The following is a 23653-nucleotide window of genomic DNA, read 5'->3' as shown; positions in this document are numbered from 1 at the left end:
ACAGCCTCCTCACACTTGGAACATGGCAATTCTCAATCGATGACAGCTTTTACTCTTATGGTAAATGATAACCTTTTCATTTAGATCACCAGATTTAGCCTGGCTTCAAAATCTGGTGATCTAAATGACAAGGTTATCATTCACTATAAGTCTCAAAGCCCTTCTCCGCCACATTCTAGCTGTGTGGACTCACCAAGTTACGTAATGTCTTTGTACCTCAGTTTCTTTAGCTGTAAAATGGGGACAAGAACAGTAACTCCCTCATAGGTGGCTGTGACTTGGATGCATTCATATATGTAAAGCACTTAGTGCCTGGTGTGTGGTCAGTGATCAGTAACTCTTACCTGTTAGTAAGTTACCTAAGGTCTGAGCCAAGATTTGAACCCAGGTTTGTGGGACTCCCCAGCCTATGATCTTAAGCACTGTATTATACTGGACTCATGCCCTTTCTCGTATGACCACATATGGTTCTTTCATGCAAAATATTTTATTCCACTTACTGCGACAGGCTATTGAAGCCTACCTTGTCTCCTGGTTCCTTTCTGTCTTTTTTTTTTTTTTTTTTTTTTTGAGACGGAGTCTCACTCTGTTGCCCAGGCTGGAGTGCAGTGGCACGATCTTGGCTCACTGCAACCTCCACCTCCCCGAGTTCAAGCGATTCTCCTCCCTCAGCCTCCCAAGTAGCTGGGATTACGGGTGCCCACCACCACACCCAGCTAATTTTTGTATTTTTAGTAGAGACGGGGTTTCCTCATGTTGGCCAGGCTAGTCTCGAACTCCTGCCCACAGGCGATCTGCCCACCTTGGTCTCCCAGAGTGCTGGGATTACTGGCGTGAACCGCTGCACCTGGCCTACTTTCTAAAAAGTTGATAGATAATCGTGTGTCATTAATGCACTTTCATACACTACCCACCTTTCACCCTGGGCCAGGCTTTCTGATTCGAATGCCTGCCAGACCCTGTTCTTTTGGTGGCCTTCCTGGGGGTGCAAATGTTGTCTATGCCATCTAAATTTTTGACACCCAGGTCAATGGAGAGAAATATCTTCTATTGGTATCAGGCAAGAAATGGGCCCCAGATCTCCACTCAATGGTCTCTCTTCCCTCCCTCACCCCCTCACACTCCCCTGCAGCCCAGCCGGTGCACCTGGACATATGGCTGGTAGTCTCTTCTCCAAAGACTCCCCAAAGCCCAAGCTCACCCTCTAGCTGTCCCTGGGCTGTGTGACATGGGCAAGTCACTTACACTGTCTCTGCCTCAGTGTCCTCAGCAAATGATGGAGCTGATAGTGAGACACCTGCTGCAGAGGCTTATGGTGAGAATTGAGTGAAAGAGTTCATGAACTCTTCTTTTGTGCTATTTTAACCCTTCTATTTTAAACTTCTAATTATATAATATGTGAATACATTTATTCACATATTTCACTTTTGGAAAATCTTAAATATAGAAAAAAGCAAATGTCATTTTGATCGTGTCCCTCACTTCTTTCCCCAGCAGGAACCATGAATTATCTCTCCTTCCAGACCTTTCTTTGTGCATTTCATAGATATTTGCTATGTTGGCTCCTCTGACATGTATAGTTTTATGGGATCATACGATATGGATTTTTCGCAACTTGCTTTTTTCTCACAGTAGCGTCTGTCACAGATGTTTCCACCTCAGCACTGCTGCCCAGAGTTTATTTAACCACCCCCGTGTTGGTAGAGTTTGGGTTGTTTTCAGCATCTCACTGTTAGAACCAATGCTGCAAACAACAGCCTGGGGGTTGCCTCCACGCGCCGTCACACTGGCATTTCTGCAGGACAGACACAGTCCACGTGTCACTGTTTAAGCTGATTCAACACATTGCAACCCCAGCTTTTTGTATTCAGTGCCTGCCTGCGGGTGGCTCTGAGCTGGCCTTTCCATGGCATGCACTGCCCAGAGCCCCTCAGTGTCACCTCTGGGGCCACATTCAGGGAGGACAACAGACATAAGCCTGGGCCCCAGATACGGCAGGGTCAGGCCAAATGTGTGGCTGGGGGCCCCGGCGAGGTTTAGCGCTGGCCAGTAAGGTGAGGCAGGGAAGTTTGCCCTCTGCACATGCTCCCTCCCTCCCTGCAAGCCCACTCCTCCCCCATCTCCACCAGTGTAGGAGACGACACTTGAGAAGCAGCCATCAGCAAATCACTCAGCTCTCAGACTCCTTTCCTCATGTGTAAGACCATGAGGACGTCCACCTCCCAGGGCAAATGGGGAGAGGGAGATGAGAGATCAAGTGTTGGTCTAGGGAAAGACTCTTCAGATGTAAATTAATAGCATCCTTGTCCCTGGGGGCCTCCTGCCCCATCCCAAGTGCTCCTCCTGCAGAGTCTCCTGTTCAGCTGGCCACTAACTCAAGTACCTGCCCTCCTTTTAGGGGTTTGCAGTCAACTCGGTTGCTAGCTCTCAGCCAAGATCCTAGCTACCCACTAAGATGTTAACTATAACCAAGATAACTGCTCTCAACCAAGACATTAGTTAACAATGCTTTCCATCTCCAAGGAGATAGCAGCAGATGACTTCCCCTGTAAATGAATGCACTGCCATGCAGAATCTCTCTGATCATGTCTTTTGCCCTCGTTAGACTGTCAGTTCTATGAGGGCAAGTTCTCTGGAACATAGTAGGTGCTCAGCAAATATTGTTGGGAATAAATGAATGAAAAGACTTTGGTTGACTCCCAGGCATGAGGTGGCAGTGATGGGTCATACTGGGCGGTGGGGTTGAAATTTGAAGCAGGCCATCCCAGAGAACGCCACATAGATAAGCATCTGTGTGCATGGACCAAGGGCTGGGGCAGAAATCATTTCATTCCTCCTCTCTCCAAGAGAAAAGCCAGCTGGCTGCTTTAGGGGGTCTCCTGCATGAGTGCTTCTCAGAAGGGCCACCCCCAGAGCTGGACAGATCCAAGCCTTCCAAGTTAAGAGACTTAATTTCATTAGCTCACCCAGGAGTGACCAGGCTCTGAGAAATCAACCAAGCAAGCTACTGATGGATCAGCCAGGTCAGCAGTTTATGAACTGATGCTGGCAGCTGTGACCGCCAAGTGGCCAAAGCCTTTGCACTGGGCCTTCTGCCTGCTCATTCTCTCTGCAGAAGGAAAATGTGCTTGGGAATCCAAATCAAACACAGAAGGAGCAGAGCGGAATGGAGAGAAATCATACTCAAAAATACAAATAGTGGATGCCACATACACTGTCATAAATCTACCCTCAAAACCACACCGTGGTGTGGGCATTGCTACTATCCCATTTTGTAGACGAGGACACTGAGGTCAAGTGGATGACTTGGCTACTGAGCAATGGAGCCGGGTCTCAAACCCAGGCATTTCAACTCCTGTTCCTGTCTGGAGTGCCCTTTCCTCAGTGCCACTGAGCTCAGGAGCCTGACACATCCTGCACAGGGCTCCTCTCAGCTCTGGCCATGGCTCCCCATTTTCGCTCTGTTAAGGCCACTGAGCTCCCCAAGGAACAGTGCTGCCTCCCTGATGAGACGCAAGAGACACCTGAGTCTCATCAGCAGTGTGTGCACGTCCTCAAGAGGGCACCTCTCCTTCTGCAGATAATAACAACAAAACCACGTTAATATAATAGCAAGCATTCATTAAGTGCTTACCATGTGTCAGGCATCGTGCCAGGCCCCTTGCATGCATTGTCTCATTCTCACAACAACCTCAGGAGGCAGGCACGCTCATCTCCTTTTTACACATAGGGACTCACAGGCCCAAAGAGATTAAATGCTCTGCCCAGCCAGGTCCTACAGCTAATGAGTGGTAGAGCAGAGCCTGCAGTCCAAGTGGATCTGACTTTCAAGCCTGTGCTCATAATTGCCCCCACCTCCCCAACTTTGAGGGTGGCCCTGCCTCAATGTCCTGTGTGCTGGAATTGCTCCCTGTTGGAGCCCTGGCCTCTTGGGCATGGGGGCGCATTGCACCGGAGCTGGGATTCAACTAAGATTCTACAGGGCTGCATCTATAGCAACTCTAAAGTCTGGGTCTTAGGAGTCAAGGAGTCCATGGCGGGTGAAGGAAAGGGAACTGGGCATGACCCCTGCCTACCGAGCAGAATGCAAGCTGCAAGGGCAGGCCCCAACCCCTTCCTCCTCTGTCTACTTCTCCCATAGTTCCTGCCTGGCCGAGTTCTCCGCTCTTCACACAACACCAGTCAGGCCTCCCAGGCTTCCCTAGACCTTCCTAGCTAGCAAACTCCTACTTAAGCCTCAGGTGAAATGCCACCTCTCCTGGGTCACCTTCCTCTGGCCCAATCAGTAGCTCCTTCCTTCACAGTCCTAATTGTGCATTTCGTGGATTTTCTTGTAATGACCTGTAAGTGTCCCCCATGACGCTGTGAGCTTCCCCAAGGCAGGCATGGCTTTGTGTTTCTTGTCTCTTCCACTCTCAGCAAGTCCCTGTCATGCAGCTGTCGCCCCATACATATTTATTGTATAATGAATGAGTTTCAGAGGACCCAGGGAACATGCCTTTCATACACAAGTGACCGAAGAGCCCACTTAACAAGAATGTGAATCAATGTAAAAGAATTCCAATCCCGGGCCGGGCATGGTGGCTCACGCCTGTAATCCCAGCACTTTGGGAGGCCGAGGCGGGCAGATTACCTGAGGTCGGGAGTTCGGGACCAGCCTGGCCAACATGGAGAAACCCCGTCTCTACTAAAAATACAAAATTAGCTGGGTGTGGTGGTGCATGCCGGCAATCCTAGCTCCTCGGGAGGCTGAGGCAGGAGAATCGCTTGAACCCAGGAGGCGGAGGTTGCAGTGAGCCAAGATCTCACCATTGCACTCCAGCCTGGGCAACAAGAGTGAAACTCTGTCTCAAAAAACAAAACAAAACAAAACAAAAAACCAAAAAAAAAACCCAATTCCAATCCTACGTGGATCAGTGCTTCATCACCTTTGAGATTCTGGTGGACATTTTGGGCTCTTTCTCCAGAAAAGCGCACCACGCCTGCCAAATTTCATATTCTACTTCTCAAGGGTTCTGCTCCCTAGGCTTGGAGCCCAGAGGAAAGCTAGGTGGGGAGGGGTAGGAGCCACTGTATACAGTGGGCAGACCTGGCAGGGGCAGCGGGGTGGCACAGTGCTGTCTCAAAGGGAATCTGGTCCTCGTCCATTAGGCCAAGCAGGTCCCCAGGGAAGAGCCTGCTTCCTGGGAGGAAAGGCATTAACCCCAGGTGCTGTTAGTAGCAGGGCAGAATGGTTACACCTGGGGTTCTGGAGCTGGACTGCTCGGGTTCAAATCTTGGCTTTGCCACTTTCCAGCTGTGTAACCTTTGGCTATATTTAAGGTCTCTGGGCCTCACTTCCTGTAGGAAGAATCTGATTCTTACTGGATGGGGATGTCGGTATAGCACTGATGGGCTGATGTCAGTACAGCACAAGTGCTTGGGCCCTGCTTGTACCTGAAGCATTCGCCTTCCTCTGAGAGCAGGGTCCTGAGGGAATGGCCAAGAAGTCTAGGCCTCAGCTTGAAGGTCCCCTCCCCCAGGAAGCCTTCCCTAACTCCCTGACACACTCACATAGGTGAGGCTCCTTGTTATCAGCCCCACCGCTGCCTGGAACCTTGTTATACTCATCATCCTAACAATTCCTCTAGACTCGAAGCTCTGTGAGGACAGGGACCCTGGCTGTCTTGTTCTCTGCTGTATCCCTGTGCCTGGCACATAGCAGAGGCTCAGTAAATAGCTGCTGAACAGAATTAGGGATAGAAGGTGTCTCAGGAGGGCCACTGGGCAGCCAGGCAGCAGGTGAGGGTAATAAAATTGGGGGTGGGGCTGAGGGGGGCACCAGGGCTGCCATAGTCAGTGTCACACTGCCTGGGCCTCTGACCCCTCTCTCTCTCCTCACTTCTCCCAGTTCCTGGCACTTGACACCCAGTTGCTGATGGGTAACCGACGCCACTCGCTGAGCCCTGAGGAGTATATTTTTGGAGCCCTCAACATTTACCTAGACATCATCTATATCTTCACCTTCTTCCTGCAGCTTTTTGGCACTAACCGGGAATGAGGAGCCCTCCCCACCCCACCGTCCTCCAGAGAATGCACCCCTCTTGGTTCCCTGTCCCTCCCCTGCGCCCCTACAAGACCAGATATAAAACTAGCTGCCAACCCAGGCTGTGGCCAGGCCACTGTCTACCCCAGCCCAGCCCAGCCCTCTGCCGCTTGTACATACGCCATGGGGACCCTGAGGAACCGAGGCCATGTCAATCCCTGTGCCGCCCTGTTCCCCCCGTTACATCTTCCAAACTGGGACGGTCAAGGCTGAAGGCTCCTCTGGGTTTGAGGGCCTAAGGGACAGCGGGGAGAAGCCTAGCAGGATTTCAAATGCGGGAGTGAGACCCAGGAAGCCCAGCGGAGCCCTGACCCCCCACCACAATTCCTCCTAGGGCTGCACAACCATGTGGCCTTGGGTCCTGCGTCCAGTCTGTGTCCTCCTGTCTTTCTCGTGCAGGACAGGCATTGACACTTTGTAAGAAAGGGGGTGGGGGACGTAGCTGGGCAGGTGGAGTGAGTGGGCAGGATGGCTGTCCCAGGCTGCCCATCTTCTCTTGGCTCTGGGACCAGCAGCTTGTTCTAGGGGTTTGAAGCCTGTGCTGTCTGCTGCTCGCTGTGAACGGCCCTCCCAGGTCATGACAGAGCACTGTTGGGGCAGGAGGTGACAGCAGGGGTCCCTGCTCCTCAGTGAGGGCCTGTCCTGGGGCTCCCAGGGAAGTGGGAGCCGGGGAGCCAATCCACCCAGACCCGCGTCCACCTGGGAGGCATTTGGGGTTGCAGAACCGAGATCCACATCCTCTCACTCGCTTCTCTCCACCCACCAGGCTACTGCCACAGGCCTGAGGCTGAGTGAGGTGCGCTTGGGCCCTCCGGCTGGATGTTCTGGGGGAGGAGGCAATCATTCTAGCTGCCAGGCCAGCCCCATCTGGAAGGAGTCCCTGCTCTGTCCCAGCCCTAACCCGAGGCTGTGTGGGAGTCCCTTCTGCACCTCTTATTTCCTAAACCCTTCCTGTCAGCTGCTGTTTGCTGGCTTGTCCCCAGCCAGGCCTCCTGAGGCCTTCGTCGTTGGCAGAGTCCACATCTCTTCTAGCTTCACTGGCCGCTCACTCAGCCCAGAGTCCCTACGTGCCCCCCTCACCCCCCCACTTATCTCTGCATCTCTCCAATTTGGAAGCCATCCAGCTGATGCTAACAGCCAGGGCCAGTCCCTCCAGCTGGTCCCATGTAATGAGGCCAGGGCTGCTTATCAGCTTCCAGGCGGCTGGGATCTCAGGCAGGGTGTGCGTCAGCCTTCCAACCCCCAGGGGGGCGCCTGTGGGGAGGGAACCAGGAGGCCACACTGGGGGAGCGTGCAGCCAGCATGTGCAGTGGCCAGCTCGAGGCCAGTGGAAAGTTACTGTGTGGAGACAGGAAAGCTCTGAGTGGATAGCAGAACCCCCCCTTGGCTTCGCCCTCCTCCTCTTCTCTCTCCCCTGTGCTGGGAGCTCCGTCTGCCCTGGGAAGGGTGACGAGGTGTGCTGTTCCTTCCCAACCCCATCCCTCCCCACCCTTCCTACTCCCAGCTTTCAAGAAATATTGCAGAAGCATTTGAAGTTTTGTTCCATCTTGGATATTTGAAGAGAAAAGGAGCCAAGAACTGGCGGGTGGTGTGTGTGCAGCAAAGGCATTGGGGGCATGGGTGAGATGCCCACTGTGTGCTGGTCCAAATTAATCCATCGCAGTGATCCTCCAGAGACAGCACTCCGCTAATGTCCGTCACAGAGGGAAAAGCCGAGGTGCTCAGAAAGGCTCAGTAATGAGTCCCAGGTCATATGGGTAGCGAGTGGTGGGCCTGGGATTCAGACCCACAGCTGCCTCACGCAAACAGGGTATCACTCTTGCCCATGGGCCTGGATGGGGGCTGGAATGAGACCACATGAGAACACAGAGAGGTGGGTGGTCAGGCCCTGATGTCCTGGGGATTTCTTGTCCTCAGTGCCACCCGGCCTCCCGTCTCTCCTGAAACCCCTCGCCAGGTTTTGTGCTCTGAGGTTTCTATCCTCCGGACATGAACTGGGAGGCAAGATTTCTGGTTTCTGGTTCTAACCTCACCGCCAGCGGGCTCCTGGTGTTAGGGGAGGGTTTCTTGCTGTCTGGGATTCAGTTTTTCTATCTGCCACGTGGAAGTTCATAGCCAGGATAGGGTGGGAGAGGCACCAGAACACTTCTCTCCACTGACTTCCTCACCTGGTTCCCACCCTCCTCCACCTCCTCTCCTCCAAGCCACTCAGTTTCCTCTCCTCATCTCTGGCCTCAGTTCCAGAGGGGTTAGTCCCAGCACCCCACTCTCCTGCCACTGTCAGACAGCCTTGGTCATGCTTCCTAGAATCTACTTGTCCAAGTTCTCCTCTCCCTGGGATAAGTTATTGCAGAAAAACTGGGGATTTAAAAGCTTATTCAGGGCTGAGTGCCAAAAGCTTGGGGGAGGAGGGACAGGTCCTCAGCTATAGACAACATCACACACGCATCACAGCCATTTGAGAAATGGCTTCTTTGCAGAGCTGGGGAGGCCAGGCAGAAGATGCTGCAGCCTCCTACTCTGGGTCCTGAGCGGGGCGTCCCGGGTACCACAGTGTCGGCAGCAGGGTCAGGGCCAAAGACTATGTGTTCCATCTCCAATCCAGGCAGTGAGGATCCCTGAAACACCAGGAGAGGCGTCAGAAGGAGGAAGGGTGGGGGAACAGGAATGCAGGATTAAGGAAACCGCAGCTGAGCAGGTGTTGCAAGCTGTAAAGGAGGAAGGGAGCCTGAAGGCCACTCACATTTTTGGACTGGGTGGGGCTGGGCCCAGGAAAGGGTGGGCTGGATTTTGTAAAGCTGGAGGCAGCCAGGAATCTGATCGTCTGGAATACGAGGTGAGGGGTCTCCCCTTGAAATCCTCTCCTGGAAGCTACAGATGGGGGCCAGGGTGCGAGTCTGGGACTCATTCCTGGGCACACGCATGGCTCCTTCTGTTATCACCTGGGGAAGCTCCGGAATCTTAGTTCTTCCATTCCCTACTCTTCCTTCCGAGGGAGTCAGGATGGGACAGACACCCATTTTCCAACAGGCTCCGTGCCTCCCTCCCTGGCCCGCCTGAGGCCAAGTCCCAGGTGTCCTGGCTGCTCTCCTGGGCGGATTGGAATTTTGCATAAGCACTTTGCTGCCCTCCGGTGGCTGCTTGAGGAAACACAGAGCCTGGTTTGGGAGAGTCACCGAGGGCCCATGTGGCTGGAGGTTGGGGGCAGGATCTGGCCCCCAGCTCTCCTCAGACCTCCCCAGACCTATCTGCTAATCAGCCGCCACTGTTCACTTTTGCCGAACGATGGTTGCATCTCTTGGACACAGTGTACCCCCTCCCGAGCCCTCCCTGAGCCGTTCTCCTGAGTCCCTGACGGCAGACAGCTCCAGGGACACAGCCCGGCTGCCATACCCCAGACACTCCTGTTGTCCACTGGCCTCAGCTCCTCCAAGTTCCCCAGTGTCCGTGCCTGTTCCCTTCCCTGGCCTCACCTTCCTGGGGTCTGTGACTGACTGGAGATAAAAATAAAAGCAATTCTGACACCTGAATCGTTTCCTTCGTCTGCTGTATGCTAGTTGCCTTAGAGGGTCGTGGAGTCTGTGTGGGTCTAACCTGGACCTGTGTGAGAGCCTTCTCACCAGAGCTGCTGAGTTTGAAGTAAATCTCCACCTTTTTTTTAATGGGAACAGAGTTAAATTGGTTCTCCTGCTCAATAAACCCTTTACGGAGGATCTCAGGATCCCAGAGTTGGAAGCAATCCCAGAGACTCCTCCGGACCAGGGGCTCACCCCTTTCTGTGGAAGCCTGTCCGTTTGTGGGCCTTTCTGGTAGAAGGGTCTTTCTTATTCTGAGCCAAAATCTGCTTCCTAAAGGGTACACAGAAGGAAGGAATGCCTGCGTTGCACCTGGACAGATTCTCCAAAGTGGCAGCTTTAAAACCTCAGAACCTTGGCTGGGCACAGTGGCTCACGCCTGTAATCCCAGCACTTTAGGAGGCTGAGGTGGGTGGATCACCTGAGGTCAGGAGTTTGAGACCAGCCTGGCCAACATGGTGAAACCCCGTCTCTACTAAAAACACAAAAATTAGCCGGGCGTGGTGACGCACACCTGTAATCCCAGCTACTCAGGAGGCTGAGGCAGGAGAATCGCTTGAACCCGGGAGGCGGAGGTTGCAGTGAATGGAGATCGCACCACTTCACTCCAGCCTGGGTGACAGAGTGAGACTCCATCTCAAAGCAACAAAACAAAACAAAAACCCTATAGAACCAGAGCTCCTTGAAGGCAGAGTTATGGCTCACAGTCTTAGTAAACAACAGCGAGTGGAGGAATGCATGGGTGAATGTGTCTCCTCCAACCCTCTTATTTTACCTGAGAGGAAACTAAAGAGCAGAGGGTGCAGCGACTTGTCCAAGTTTACACACAAATTAGTGACTGGGAGTGGGGTCAGGAGGCACATAGGCTAATGATCACCCCACAAGCTCCTGTGGGGAACGTGGGGCCGGGGTGCTGTGTGGGAGGGGAGGGAATGCCATCACACTGGAGCCATGGGGGACGTTATCCTTGTCTCTGACAAGGTTAGGGCACAGATTCAGTTGGAGCAGGGAAAGTGGCTGGGGCGAGAGTTAGGGGACTCTGAGGAGAGAAAAGTGACTTTTATTAAGCACTCACTGTATACAAAGCACTTCCGCAAACGGTGAGAGAGAGGGGAGGGAGAAGATACCAATGGTGGTGCAAGAGAGAAACCAGGCACTGCGGCTCAAGACCGTGCAGTCGTGGGTCCTGAGAAGATGCAGCCCCAAGGGGGAAGCAGTGCTGAGCCGTGGCACCAGGGAAAGGGAAAATCCCTGGATCAGGCCTCAAAGTGTGCAAAACATTGAGGGGCAGGGGCCGGTGTGACGGAAGGGCTGGGTGGTCTAGGTTGGGGTACACGCTGGGCCCCCTTGCCACCCCCTGCCTCCAGATCCCTTCTGCCTCACCACTCATTCCTATCTGGACTGCCTGTTAGCTTTCCTAGGACTGCCGTACAAATTGCAACAAACTGGGTGGCTCAAAACAACAGTGATTCATTCCACCACAGTTGTGGAGGCTGGAAGCCTGAAATCAAGGTGTCAGCAGGATGGGTTCCTGCTGGAGGCTCTGAGGGAGGGCCTGTGGCAAGCTCTCTCCAAGTCTCTGGCAGCTGCAGGCGATCTGCAGTGTTGCTTGGTAGTGGCGCCTCCAATCTTTGCCTCCATCTTCACATGGCCTTCTCCTCTGTGTCTCTGTGTCTTGAAATTCCCTCTCCTTCCTCCTAGAAGGATACCTGTCTCTGGATTTAAGGCTCACCATTAATCTAGGATGATCTCTTCTTAAGATCTTTATTTGGGAAAAGATCCTATTTCCAAAAAGGTCACATTCACAGGTTCAGAACTTGGGCATATCTCTCTTGAGGGGGCCACTATTCAACCCTTTACACCATTCATTCTCTTCTGGCTGCTACTGCCCCATGGTGGCCTCTGTATGTATCCCCCACTCATGGGACAGTCTTCACGTACAATACCCAGCCTCCAGTGAGACTGGAGAAGTTCCAGAGCTGAGCAACCTCATCCAGCTCACTTACACCATCTGTCTTTACTCGAGTCTGGCTACTCCCAGCAAACCTGTTTGCCCTTACAGATTGTGTGTGTGTGTGTGTGTGTGTGTGTGTGTGTATGTGTGTGTGTGTGTGTGTATGTATGTGTGTGTGTGTGTGTGCGCGCGCGCATGCATAGATAGCTAAGATGCTTTCTTCCCAGCTTCTCATCCTCCACTCCTCTCCACACTCTCTGCTTGCTTTATCTGGGAAAACCCTGCCAAAAGGAGTCAGCCTTGCCTGTCCTGCATCACTGCTGTACCCCTCTGTTGGCTTCTTTTTCTCCTGAGCCACCATGTAAGAAGTCCAATTTCCCGAGGCCGCCATGCCAGAGAGGCCATGTGTAGTGCTCCAGCCAAGAGACCCAGCTGAGCCAGCCTCCCAGCCACGCCCGCCAGGCTGGCAGCTATAGGCAGGAAGAACCATCTTGGAAGTGGATTCTCCAACTTCAGCTGTTCCAGCTCCTGTGCACCGAGTCTTCCTGGTTGAGGTCCAAGACCTCATGGAGCATTGAAAATCCATCTCCTCCATGCCCTGTCCGAATTCCTAATCCACAGAATCTATGAGAATAATAAAATAGTTGTGGTTTTATGCCACTAAGCTTGAAGTCATTTGCTGTGCAGCAACAGACACCTGGGACAGGATTTGGTACCTGGAAGCGAGGCACTGCCATAGCAGAACCTAACATGGGTAGGAGGCGCCTGACAGCCTCAGTGAGACTGCGCGGGAAAGCTGGCAGGGCCTCGAGGAGACTGCGGGCGAAGGCTCAAGGGAAAGTTGAGGGAAACACTATTGGAATCTGGAGGAACAGAGACTCTGATGTAGTGGTGGACAGTGGACTGAAACTTTCATCTGTACTAATGTGAAAAATAAAAAAGGTCTAATTAACTGATGACTCTGGCGAGGATTTTCAGGCAGAGTGTTGGAAGTTATGTTTGACTTTTTTGAGCCTTGCATCCTAAGATACAGATAGTGAGAGAAAAGCTAAAGAAAGAATTATTCTGTTTTTTTAGGCAGAATTTGGAGGAGATATAAAAAGCCCAGGATAATCTTTCCAGCCAAGCAAGAATTGTCAAAGTAATAAAAAAGCCTCGGGGCAAAGATCAACTCCAGAGCACTGTCAGGAACACACAGTCTCTGGGTAAACATGAAGCCAAAGCTGTGACTGTAAAGGCAGAGTCATTAAGCATCAGAAAGACCTAAGCGGGTGCCTCAGAATCCTTCAGACAGGCAGAAGTAGTCCTAAGGATCCTACAGGCATTTGTTGCAGACCTACTCTGTTAACAGTAGGACTTCTAAGGATATTTTCCCCCCACAAATCCACCTTTATTTATTGACTTTTCATCAGTTTAAACCCTTGAGGGGTACGGCATCACTCAGATTCTGTGTCCAGTGGGCTTAGGAGGAAGATTGCTTTGGAATTGGGCATGAACCTTGCCACTGTTTCTGTAGGCCGGAGTTACCTTTCCCCAGATTACTCTGGTTTTGTTTGGTTTGCCACCAGGAGTCACTGTGGTGTCCTTTGCTTTGTATACAGAAGCACATCTCTTGCCCAAATAGAATTCTGTTTCATCTCAGGCATAAACCACCTTCAATTTTAAGAAGAACTGCTGTGTGCTCCCTTTGGTTCCAGAGACTCTGATTATAGCCAGCAAAAATGGCCTTGGACCACAGCCTTGCAGACATATTTCCTTTTAGAAGTCCTATTCCCAGCAGGCCTCCACAGGATCCAAGATGGCAGGAAGAGAAAGATCTTCTAAGGATCTTAAGGATATTATTCCTCCACAGCCTCACGGGGTACCCAAGATAGAGAAGGCCTTATCTTAAAGAGACTTATCAGTGTGATTTTTGTCTAAAGGAATAATCCTCCAGTAAGATTCATAGAGACCGGGCGCAGTGGCTCACGCCTGTAATCCCAGCACTTTCAGAAGCTGAGACAGGAGGATCACCTGAGGTCAGGAGTTTGAGACCAGCCTGGCCAACATGGCGAGACCCTGTCTCTACTAAAAAATACAAAAATTATGCAGGTTTGGTGGCACATGCCCATAATCCCAGCTACTCAGGAGTCTGAGGCAGGAGAATCGCTTGAACCCAGGAGGCAGAGGTTGCAGTGAGCTGAGATCACGCCATTGCACTCCAGCCTGGGTGACAGAGCAAGACCCTATCTCAAAAAACAAAAACTTAGCAGCCACTAAAAATGATGACATTGGTAAATATTTACATACAGAATCACAGGACTGAGTAATATTAAATTAGCAAATTATGAAGCATTAATGTTGAGTATAATCCTATTTTTTATTTTTAAAAATATATTTGATGGCTCTTCCTTATAGTAAAATGCCAACTAGTAAATGAAGAAGCAATGATAGAAAAATCACCATTTTGCAATACAGTAATGATTCAGTCAAGAATCATCAGTGAATGTTAAAACTTTTAGGTGCAAGTTTGATAGGAAACGGAATATTGATATAGTTTAAACTTACCTCCACACAGAATTTTTTCTTTGTGTGCATGTTTTTTGTTTTTATTTTTGTTTATTTGAGACTCAGTCTCGCTCTGTTGCCCAGGCTGGAGTGCCCTGGCACGACCTCGGCTCACTGCAACCTCCATCTCCCGGGTTCAAGCAATTCTCCCATCTCAACCTCCCGAATAGCTGGGACTACAGGCATCCGCCACCAAGCCCAGTTAATTTTTGTGTTTTTAGTAGAGATGAGATTTCACGATGATGGTTAGGCTGGTATCAAACTCCTGACCTCAGGTGATCCACTTGCCTCGGCCTCCCAAAGTGCTGGGATTACAGGTGTGAGCCACCATGCCCGGCCTTTCTTTGTGTTTGAACAGCTTTATTGAGATATAATCCAAATACTGTATAACTTACCATTTAAAATGTGCAATTCAATGTTTTCTTAGTATATTCAAAGGGCTGTGCAGCTATCACCACAATCTAATTTTAGAATGTTTTTGTCTCTCTCTCCCATTAGTATTAGTCCCTATTCCCTTCCTTCCCCTATGCCCTGGCAACCACAAATCTACTTTCTGTTTCTAGAAATGTACCTATTTTGAACACTTCACATAAATGGAATCATACAATACAGTCTTCCGTAACTGACTCCTTTCACTTAGCATAATGTTTTCCAGTGTTCTCTAAGTTGTAGCATTTATTAGTAGTTCATTCCGTTTTCTTTTTGGAGATAAGGTTTCACTCTGTCGCCCAGGTTGGAGTGCAGTGGTGCAGTCTCAGCTCACTGCAACCTCCACCTCCTGGGCTCAAGCAATCCTCCTGCCTCAGCCTTCTGAGCACCTGGGACTACAAGTGCACACCACCGTGCCCAGCTAATTTTTGTTTTTGTTTTTGTTTTGAGAAAGGGTCTGGCTCTGTCACTCAGGCTGGAGTGCAGTGGCACAATCTTCACTCACTGCAACCTCCACCTCGTGAGCTCAAGCCATTCTTCCGCTTCAGCCTCTTGAGTAGCTGGGACTACAGGCATGCACCACCATGCCCAGCTAATTTTTGTGTTTTTTGTAGAGACAGGGTTTCGCCATGTTGTTCGGGCTGGTCTTGAACTCCTGGATTCAAGTGATCTGCCCGCCTCAGCCTCTCAGAGTGCTGGGATTATAGGCATCTGCCACTGCACCCAGCCTAATTTTTGTATTTTGTATTTTTATTTTTTTGTAGAGTCGGGGTTTCACCATGTTACCCAGGCTGTTCTCGAACTCCTGGACTCAAGCAATCCACCCACCTCCGTCTCTCAAAGTGCTGGGATTACAGGTGTGAGCCACTGTGCCTGGCCACTTTATTCCTTTTTATTGCCAAATAATATTCTATTGTATGGATATACGACATTTTATGTATCCATTCATCAATCGATGGACATTTGTTTTCACTTGTCTATATGAGTAATACTGCTATAAACATTCCTGATTTTTGTGGGGATGTGTTTTCAGTTCTTTCGGGTGTATACTAGGAGAAGCATTGCTGTGTCATAGGTACCTATGTTTAACTTTTTGAGGAACTGCCAAGTTGTTTTTCGAAGGTGCTGCACCATTTTATATCCCATCAGCAATGGATGAGAGTTCCAATTTCCCCAGATCCTTGCCAATTTGTTGATGTCTGTCTTTTAAATTGTAGCCCTATTTGTGGATGTGAATTGGTACCTCATTATGGTTTGGGTTTGCATTCCCTAATGAGTAGTGATGCTTAGTATCTTTTCATGTGCACAGATTGCTTTTTGTTCACAGATTACTTTTAAATTACAAAGGAGAGGTCTGGCACAGTGGCTCACACCTGTAATCCCAGCACTTTGGAAGACTGAAGTCCAGGAATTCAAGACCAGCCTAGGCAACATGGCGAAACGCTGTCTCTATTAAAAATACAAAAATTAGCTGAGTAGCACGTGCCTGTAGTCCCAGCTACTTGGGAGGCTGAGGTGGGAGGATTATTGGAGCCTGGGAGGCAGAAATTGCAGTGAGCCGAGATTGTGCCACTTCACTCCAGCCTGGGCAGAACGAGACCCTGTCTAAAAAAAAAGTTACAAAGGAAAAAATGGTAACACTACAGTAGAGAAAACTGTTAGGTTCCAACTTAATCATAAATCACAAATAATGACACAAATTGACACTATGTGTTTTCTCATATGATGTGCTGAGAAGGACAAAAATATACTTTATAACACTTCTGCCAAAAAAAATGCAAAGCCAGCTGGCAGGATGTCTCACATCTGTAATCCTAGCACTTTGGGAGGCCAAAGCAGGAGGATTGCTTGAGCCCAGGCAGTGAAGGCTGCAGTAAGCCAAGTCTATGCCACTGCACTCCAGCCTGGGCGACAGAGTGAGACTAAAAAGGAAAAAAAAAGAAAGAAAGAAAGAAAAGAAAAGCAGCAGCAAAGCCTGAGTCTTATCATGAAGAAATATTGGACAAAACCAAATTGAGGGTGGGTGCAGTGGCTCACACCTGTAATACCAGCATTTTGGGAGGCTGAGGCGGGTGGATCACTTGAGGTCAGGAGCTCGAGGTCAGGAGCTCAAGACCAGCCTGGTCAACATGGTGAAACCCCATCTCTACTAAAAATACAAAAATTAGCTGGGCATGGTGGCGCGCGCCTGCAGTCCCAGCTCCTTGGGAGGTTGAAACATGAGAATTGCTTGAACCCGGGAGGCGGAGGTTGCAGTGAGCTGAGATCACACCACTGGGCAACAGAGCAAGACTCTGTCTCAAAAAAAAAAAAAAAAAAAACCAATAACAAGAACAAAAACCAAACTGAAGGATATTCGGCAAACTAAATGGCTTGTATTCCTCAAAAATGTTCTGAAATGTAGGTTTCTGATGGCACCTCCAAAGGAGGCTATCCTCACAGTTGTAATATTTGAGTGAGTAATATTAAAACTACTTAATTAGTTTAATGTTGACTAAATATATATATGCACACATATTTTATGTTTATTTATGAATAGAGAAAACCTCTAGATGGATATGTATTAAAGTGTTAGTTAGGCAAAGCTATCCTGACCAAAAAACAAAACTGGAGGAATCACATTATCTGACTTCAAATTATACTACAGAGCCACTATAGTAACCAAAACAGCATGGTACTGGCATAAAAACAGATACATAGACCAATGGAACAGAAAAGAAAACCCAGAAATAAATCCATACATCTACAGTGAACTCATTTTCAACAAAGTTGCCTAGAACATACATTAGGGAATGGACATTCTCTTCAATAAATGGTGCTGGGAAACTGGATATCTATATGCAGAACAATGAAATGGCCTCCATCTCTCACCATATACAAAAATCAAATCAAAATTGATTGAAGTCTTAAATCTAAGACTCAAACTATGAAACTACTAAAAGAAAACATTGGGGAAACCCCCCGGCACATTGGGCTGGGCAAAGATTTCTTGAGTAATACCCCACAAGCACAGGCAACCAAAGCAAAAATGGGAAAAATGGGATCACATCAAGTTAAAAAGCTTCTGCACAGCAAATGAAACAATGACCAAAGTGAAGAGACAACCCACAGAATGGGAGAAAAAATAGTTGCAGACTATCCATCTGACAAGGGATTAATAACCAGAATATATAAGGAGCTCAAATAACTCAATAGGAAAAAAATCTAGTAATCCAATTAAAAATGGACAAAAGATCTGAATAGACATTTCTCAAAAGAAAACATACAATGGCAAACAGGTATATGAAAAGGCGCTCAACATCATTGATCACCAGAGACACACAAATCAAAAACTACAATGAGATATCATCTCATCCTAGTTAAAATGGCTTTCATCCATCTGAAAGACAGGCAATAATACATGCTGGCGAGGATGTGGAGAAAAGGGAACCCTCATACTCTGTGGATGGGAATGTAAATTACTACAACCACTATGGAGAACAGTCTGGAGGGTCCTCAAAAAACTAAAAATAGAGGTACCATATGATTCACCAATCCCACTACTAGGTATATACCCAAAAGAAACGACATCATTATATCAAAGAGGTATCTGCACTCCCATGTTTATTGCAGCACTTTTCACAATAGCCAAGATTTGGGGCCGGGTGCAGTGGCTCACGCCTGTAATCCCAGCACTTTGGGAGGCCAAAGCAGGCTAATCACCTGAGGTCGGGAGTTCCAGACCAGCCTGACCAACATGGTGAAACCCCATCTCTACTAAAATACAAAAAATTAGCCAGGCATGGTGATGCGTGCCTGTAGTCCCAGCTACTCGAGAGGTTGAACCAGGAGAATCGCTTGAACTCAGGAGGTGGAGGCAATGAGCCAAGATCGGACCACTGCACTCCAACCTGGCGACAAAGCAAAGCAAGACTCTGTCTAAAAAAAAAAAAAAGATTTGGAAGCCAAGTAAATGTCCATCAACAGATGAATGGATAAATAAAATGTGGTACATATACACAATGGAGTACCATTCAGCCGTAAAAAAGAATGAGATCCTGTCATTTGCAGCAACATGGATGGAACTGGAGGTTATTATGTTAAGGGAAATAAGCCAAGCACAGAAAGACAAACTTTGCATGTTCTCACTTATTTCTGGGAGCTGAAAATTAAAACAATTGAACTCATAGAGATATAGAGTAGAAGGATGATTATGAGAGGCTGGGAAGGGTAGTGGGGAATGTGGAAGTGGGGATGGTACTCATTAGTACAAAAATATAGTTAGAATGACCAAGGTCTAGTATTTGATAGTACCACAGGGTGACTGTAGTCGACAACAATTTATTGTACACTTACGAATAATTAAAATAATTTATTGTACATTTAAAAATAACTAAAATTGGATTGTTTGAAATACAAAAGATGAATGCTTAAATTGATGGATACTCCATTTACTCTGATGTGATCATTATTGCCTGTATCAAAATATCTCATGTACCCCATAAATATATTCACCTACTATGTACCTACACATTTTTTGAAATTTTAAGATTAATTATTATCTCCAGAGGTTGGGTAAGAATAGGTCTTTTCTTGTAGCTTATCTAGGTTTACTAATTTTTCTATACTGAAAGAATTCTATAACTTGGGTATTAAAATATACTGTAAAGAGAAACTCAAAAAATAAACAGATATAAAGGAAAGGAGGGAAGGAAGAAAGAAGGAGGGAAGGATGATGGCAGGAATACAGGTAATTAGTGATACTCACCATGTATCAACTACTTGAGACATCAGATGTCCTTTCCTGAGAATTATTTTTCTTCCCTTAGTAAAACTGTGCATTACTGAGAACCTGTTCCTTCTTTATGTGTAAAGAGCCTCCACCCATTAAGGTAGCATTCCTTTAGCTGCCCAGCATCGTGCCAGATGCTGGGGATACAAAGGCTAGATGTGGTCACTCTTTTCCATGAGTTCACAGTAAATCAAACATTGCAGTATTGTGTGACAAATGCAGTAACAGACATTCATGTAGATAGAGGAAGGAAAATATTCACTTTCTTTGAAGGAGAGTGGCTGGTGAAGTCTTCACAAAAGAGGACACACATGAGCTGGGTCTTGAGGAAAGTGGGAGTTGTGCATGGAGGGTAGATTCCAGGCACAGGGAACAGTACATGTGAGGACACGGAGTTCCCACCCAGCACACTCAGGGCACCGTGAGTGGTTCAGTATGGCTGGAACAGAGATGTTGGGATGGGGTGGGGAGTGCAGGGGAAGATGAAGGAATAGACAGGAAGTCAGTCTCAGAGGAGTTTTTGAGTCCTCTGAGGCCTCACTGCTCAAAGAGAGTGCATTACCTGTGTGCTTGTCAGAAGTGCAGACCCTCAGGCCCACCACAGGCCTTCTGAATCAGAATCTACACATATTTAGTTATTTAGAGACAGGGTCTCACTCTATTGCCCAGGCTGAAGTGCAGTGGTGTAATCATGGCCCAGGTGATCCTCCCACCTCAGCCTCCTGAGTAGCTAGGAATACAGGCATGCACCTCCATGCTTGGCTAATTTTTAAAATTTTTTGTGGAGACAGGGTCTCACTATGTTGCCCAGGCTGGTCTTGAATTCTTGGATTCAAGGGGTCCTCCTGCCTCAGCTTCCTAAAGTGCTGGGATTACAGGCATGAGCCTCTGTGCCCAGCCAGAATCTACATTTTAGGCCGGGTGCAGTGGCTCATGCCTGTAATCCCAGCACTTTGGAATGCCAAGGCAAGTGAATCACCTGCGGTCAGGAGTTTGAGATCAGCCTAACCAACAAGGAGAAACCCTGTCTCTACTAAAATTAGTCGGGTGTGGTGGTGCATGCCTGTAATCCCAGCTACTCGGGAGGCTGAGGCAGGAGAATTGCTTGAACTCGGGAGGCAGAGGTTGTGGTGAGCCAAGATCATGCCATTGCACTCCAGCCTAGGCAACAAGAGCAAAACTCTGTCTCAAATAACAAAAACAACAAACCAGAATCTACATTTTAATAAGAGGTTCAGGTGATTCCTTTGTGCATTCAAGTTCAAGAAGCTCTGCTCTGATTTAACACCTTCAAACTTTATTGTGTGGACACTGGGGAGCCTTTGAGGGCTTTCAGCAGGGGCAGGACACAGTTGTTCGGTCCACCTTCCTTGGTGTCTGCAGCAGGGTTTGGTTCTTCATATCCTCTTCCCAGTCCTCTCCTTCCCTGTGTCTTCATCAGCCCCTCTGCCACCACTAACCCCAAACACTCCAGTCCTCCATCCACTGCCTGTCTTCACAGACTTTCACTGCCCTGAACACACCTGGTGTAATTCTTGAGTGCAAGGAATCCCTTGGGTTTGAACAATGATAAATGAAAATGTAAGATTCCATGATTCTATGAAATACTTTGCACAGCAGGGTGACCTTGTGGAATTCATTATGCCCAAGCAGTGGCACATGCTGAAAACATAAGTAGGCTCAAAAAACATAGAGAAAGATTCACAGATGTAAGTCCATGGTGAGTTAAGAAGGCAAACAGGATGCAGAGATGTGGTCCCTAACCTTTTCTTGGTAATAACCTGTATTGGTTTCTGACTATAAAACTAATATATGTGCATTAGAAAGCTGGAAATACATTAGTTTGAACAAGAACACAAAAGGTCAGTCAGAGAAAAAATCAGAAGGGATTAAAAACAAAGAGAAGGAAATCAAGGGCATGCACGCACACACACACATACACACACACACACACACACACATTCTTCCCACCTCCTGCCACTCCTACCCTGTCCTTCTGATTTGGTTATAACTAAGATTGCAGATTGATCAATATTCAATGTTTACATTATCAAGACTGTAAACCTGTTGACCACTGAACTATGTAGTATACAGTGATTACTTCTCCTTCCTTGCAAAACATTTTGCTTTTCTGGGAGCTGATCATTGTTGTTAGTTATATGTTCAATTGATTAGTTTTTTCATGTCCTTATTAGTAATTTCTTTCTTTCTTTCTTTCTTTTTTTTTTTTTTTTGAGACGAAGTTTCGCTCTTGTTGCCCAGGCTGGAGTGCAAATGGCACGATCTTGGCTTACCACAACCTCCGCCTCCCGGGTTCAAGCGATTCTCCTGCCTCAACCTCCCGAGTAGCTGGGATTACAGGCATGTGCCACCATGCCTGGCTGATTTTGTATTTTTAGTAGAGACAGGGTTTCTCCATGTTGGTCAGGCTGGTCGTGACCTAAGGTGATCCGCCCGCCTCAGCCTCCCAAAGTGCTGGGATTACAGGCTTGAGCCACTGCCCCCAGCCTATTAGTAACTTCTTAACTCTTCCCTAAGTGGGTAAATATTCTCTGAATATATTCAGATACATTAAATGGTTTGTTGTTGTTGTTCGTTTTTTTCTTTGAGACAGGGTCTTACTCTGTCCCCCAGGCTGGAGTGCAGTGGCGCAATCCCAGCTCACTGCAACCTCTGCCTCCAAGGTTCAAGCAATTCTCGTGCCTCAACCTCCCGAGTAGCTGGGATTACAGGTGCGTGCCACGATGGCCCAGGTAATTTTTATGCTTTTAGTGGAGATGGGGTTTCGCCATGTTGACCAGGCTGGTCTCAAATTCCTGGCCTCAAGTGATCCTCCTGTCTCAGCCTACCAAAGTGCTAGGATTACAGGTGTGAGCCACTGCACCCAGCCCATTAAATGTTTTATCAATTTCATCTTGTTGATGCCATCTTCTCTCTTGGAATCTTCTGACTGCTGTAGCCTGCATTGGTCACTCTGAAGATCTGCTGCCCAGCTGCTGTTCAATAACCTTCCATCTCCATCCTGGGGATTTCCTTCAACTCTCCTCTGTTAAAAACCTGCTTTCTAGGTTCCATACACTCATACACTTTCACTTCTGGTTTTTCTACCTCATTTTGGTGGAAGATTTTCTCCAGTAGCTTCCTGAGAAAGAGCTCATAGAAGACAATGCGTTTGGTTTCTTGCATGTCTAGAAATGCCTTCATTCTGTCTTCACACTAAATTAATCATTTGGCTGTGTATAGAAGGGAAAATTAGAAATCATTTTCCTTCAGAACATTGAAGGCATTGTTCCATTGCCTTCCAGCTGTCACTGTGACTGGTGAGAGAGCCACTGCTGTCGTGATTCCTGATCCTTTGTATGAAATCTGTCTTTTTGTTTGTTTTTCATCTTTCTGAAAACATGTAGGAGGATTTCCTCTCTGTCCTCAGTGTTGTGAAAACTCACCATGTTTTGTCATTTGTGAAACTATTTTCATCCATTATACTTGACACTTGATGGGCCCTTCAGTTCTAGGAAATTTTACTGAATTGCTTCCTTGATAGTAGTTCCTTGATGGATAATTAGATAGTTCTCTCTGCTTTCCCTTTCTGGAACTCCTATTATGTGAGACCTCCTAGGCTGGACCTTGTCTTTTGTCTACTATTTTCCATTTTCCATCTTTTTTTGCTCTACTTTGTGGAAGATTGCCTCTAGCTTATTTTCCAACTGTTCTATGGAGTGTTTCATTTCTGCTATTATATTGTTAATTTTCAAGAGGGTTTTTTGTGCATTAAATGTTCCTTTTTTCCAATATTTTGTTATGAAAGTTTCCAAACACATAGACAAGTTGAAATAATTTTATGGCAAACACCCATATAACTATCACCTGACTTGAACCTGGGAGGCAAAGGTTGCAGTGAGCCAAGATTGTGCCATTGCACTCCAGCCCGGGCAACGGTGTGAGACTCTGTCTCAAAAAAAGGAAAAAAGAAAAAGCAAATAGAAAGTAAAAACTGAGAGGAAAACAGTGCTTATTTTAACTCCTGACGGCACTGTTTGCAGGAGTCATGCTTCAGTGCCTTGTAAGAAGTTTACCAAACTGCCAGCCTCATGGAGCAGGAGACCTCTTTAAGATGGGTGGGCCAGGTGCAGGGGTGGGGGTGGGAGTTCCTGCACAACTCTGTTGATGCTTGGTTGACCCTGACGGATATTCTGGGCCATGCTGGCTTTTGACTGGAACCTGCTACCTAGGTTGACCCTTCAGTTCCTCTCCTTATCAGCTCTGTTATTTCCAATCTCTAGCTCACATCT

The 23653-nt window shown here is 48.0% G+C and overlaps 1 protein-coding gene and 1 pseudogene across 2 annotated transcripts in view; one reads left to right on the top strand and one right to left on the bottom strand.

Moving 5' to 3' along the window:
* The window catches only part of FAIM2 (Fas apoptotic inhibitory molecule 2), a 30818-nt gene extending 24645 nt beyond the window's left edge, over positions 1–6173 (top strand). For both annotated transcript variants that reach the window (XM_009180697.1, XM_017945858.3), the window contains one exon: positions 5891–6173. In XM_009180697.1, the coding sequence (XP_009178961.1) occupies positions 5891–6040 (150 nt within the window). In that variant the 3' untranslated portion in view covers positions 6041–6173. The remainder of the gene's footprint in view (positions 1–5890) is intronic.
* A 6854-nt stretch (positions 6174–13027) lies between these two features.
* Positions 13028–13364, bottom strand: LOC116268869 (annotated as a pseudogene).
* Between the last annotated feature and the right edge of the window lie 10289 nt (positions 13365–23653).

This window comes from Papio anubis, chromosome 9 (assembly GCF_008728515.1).
Source record: "Papio anubis isolate 15944 chromosome 9, Panubis1.0, whole genome shotgun sequence".
Taxonomy (NCBI): Eukaryota; Metazoa; Chordata; class Mammalia; order Primates; family Cercopithecidae; genus Papio; species Papio anubis.
Note: the sequence above shows the minus strand (reverse complement) of the source record. Positions and strands in the feature narration are given on the sequence as shown.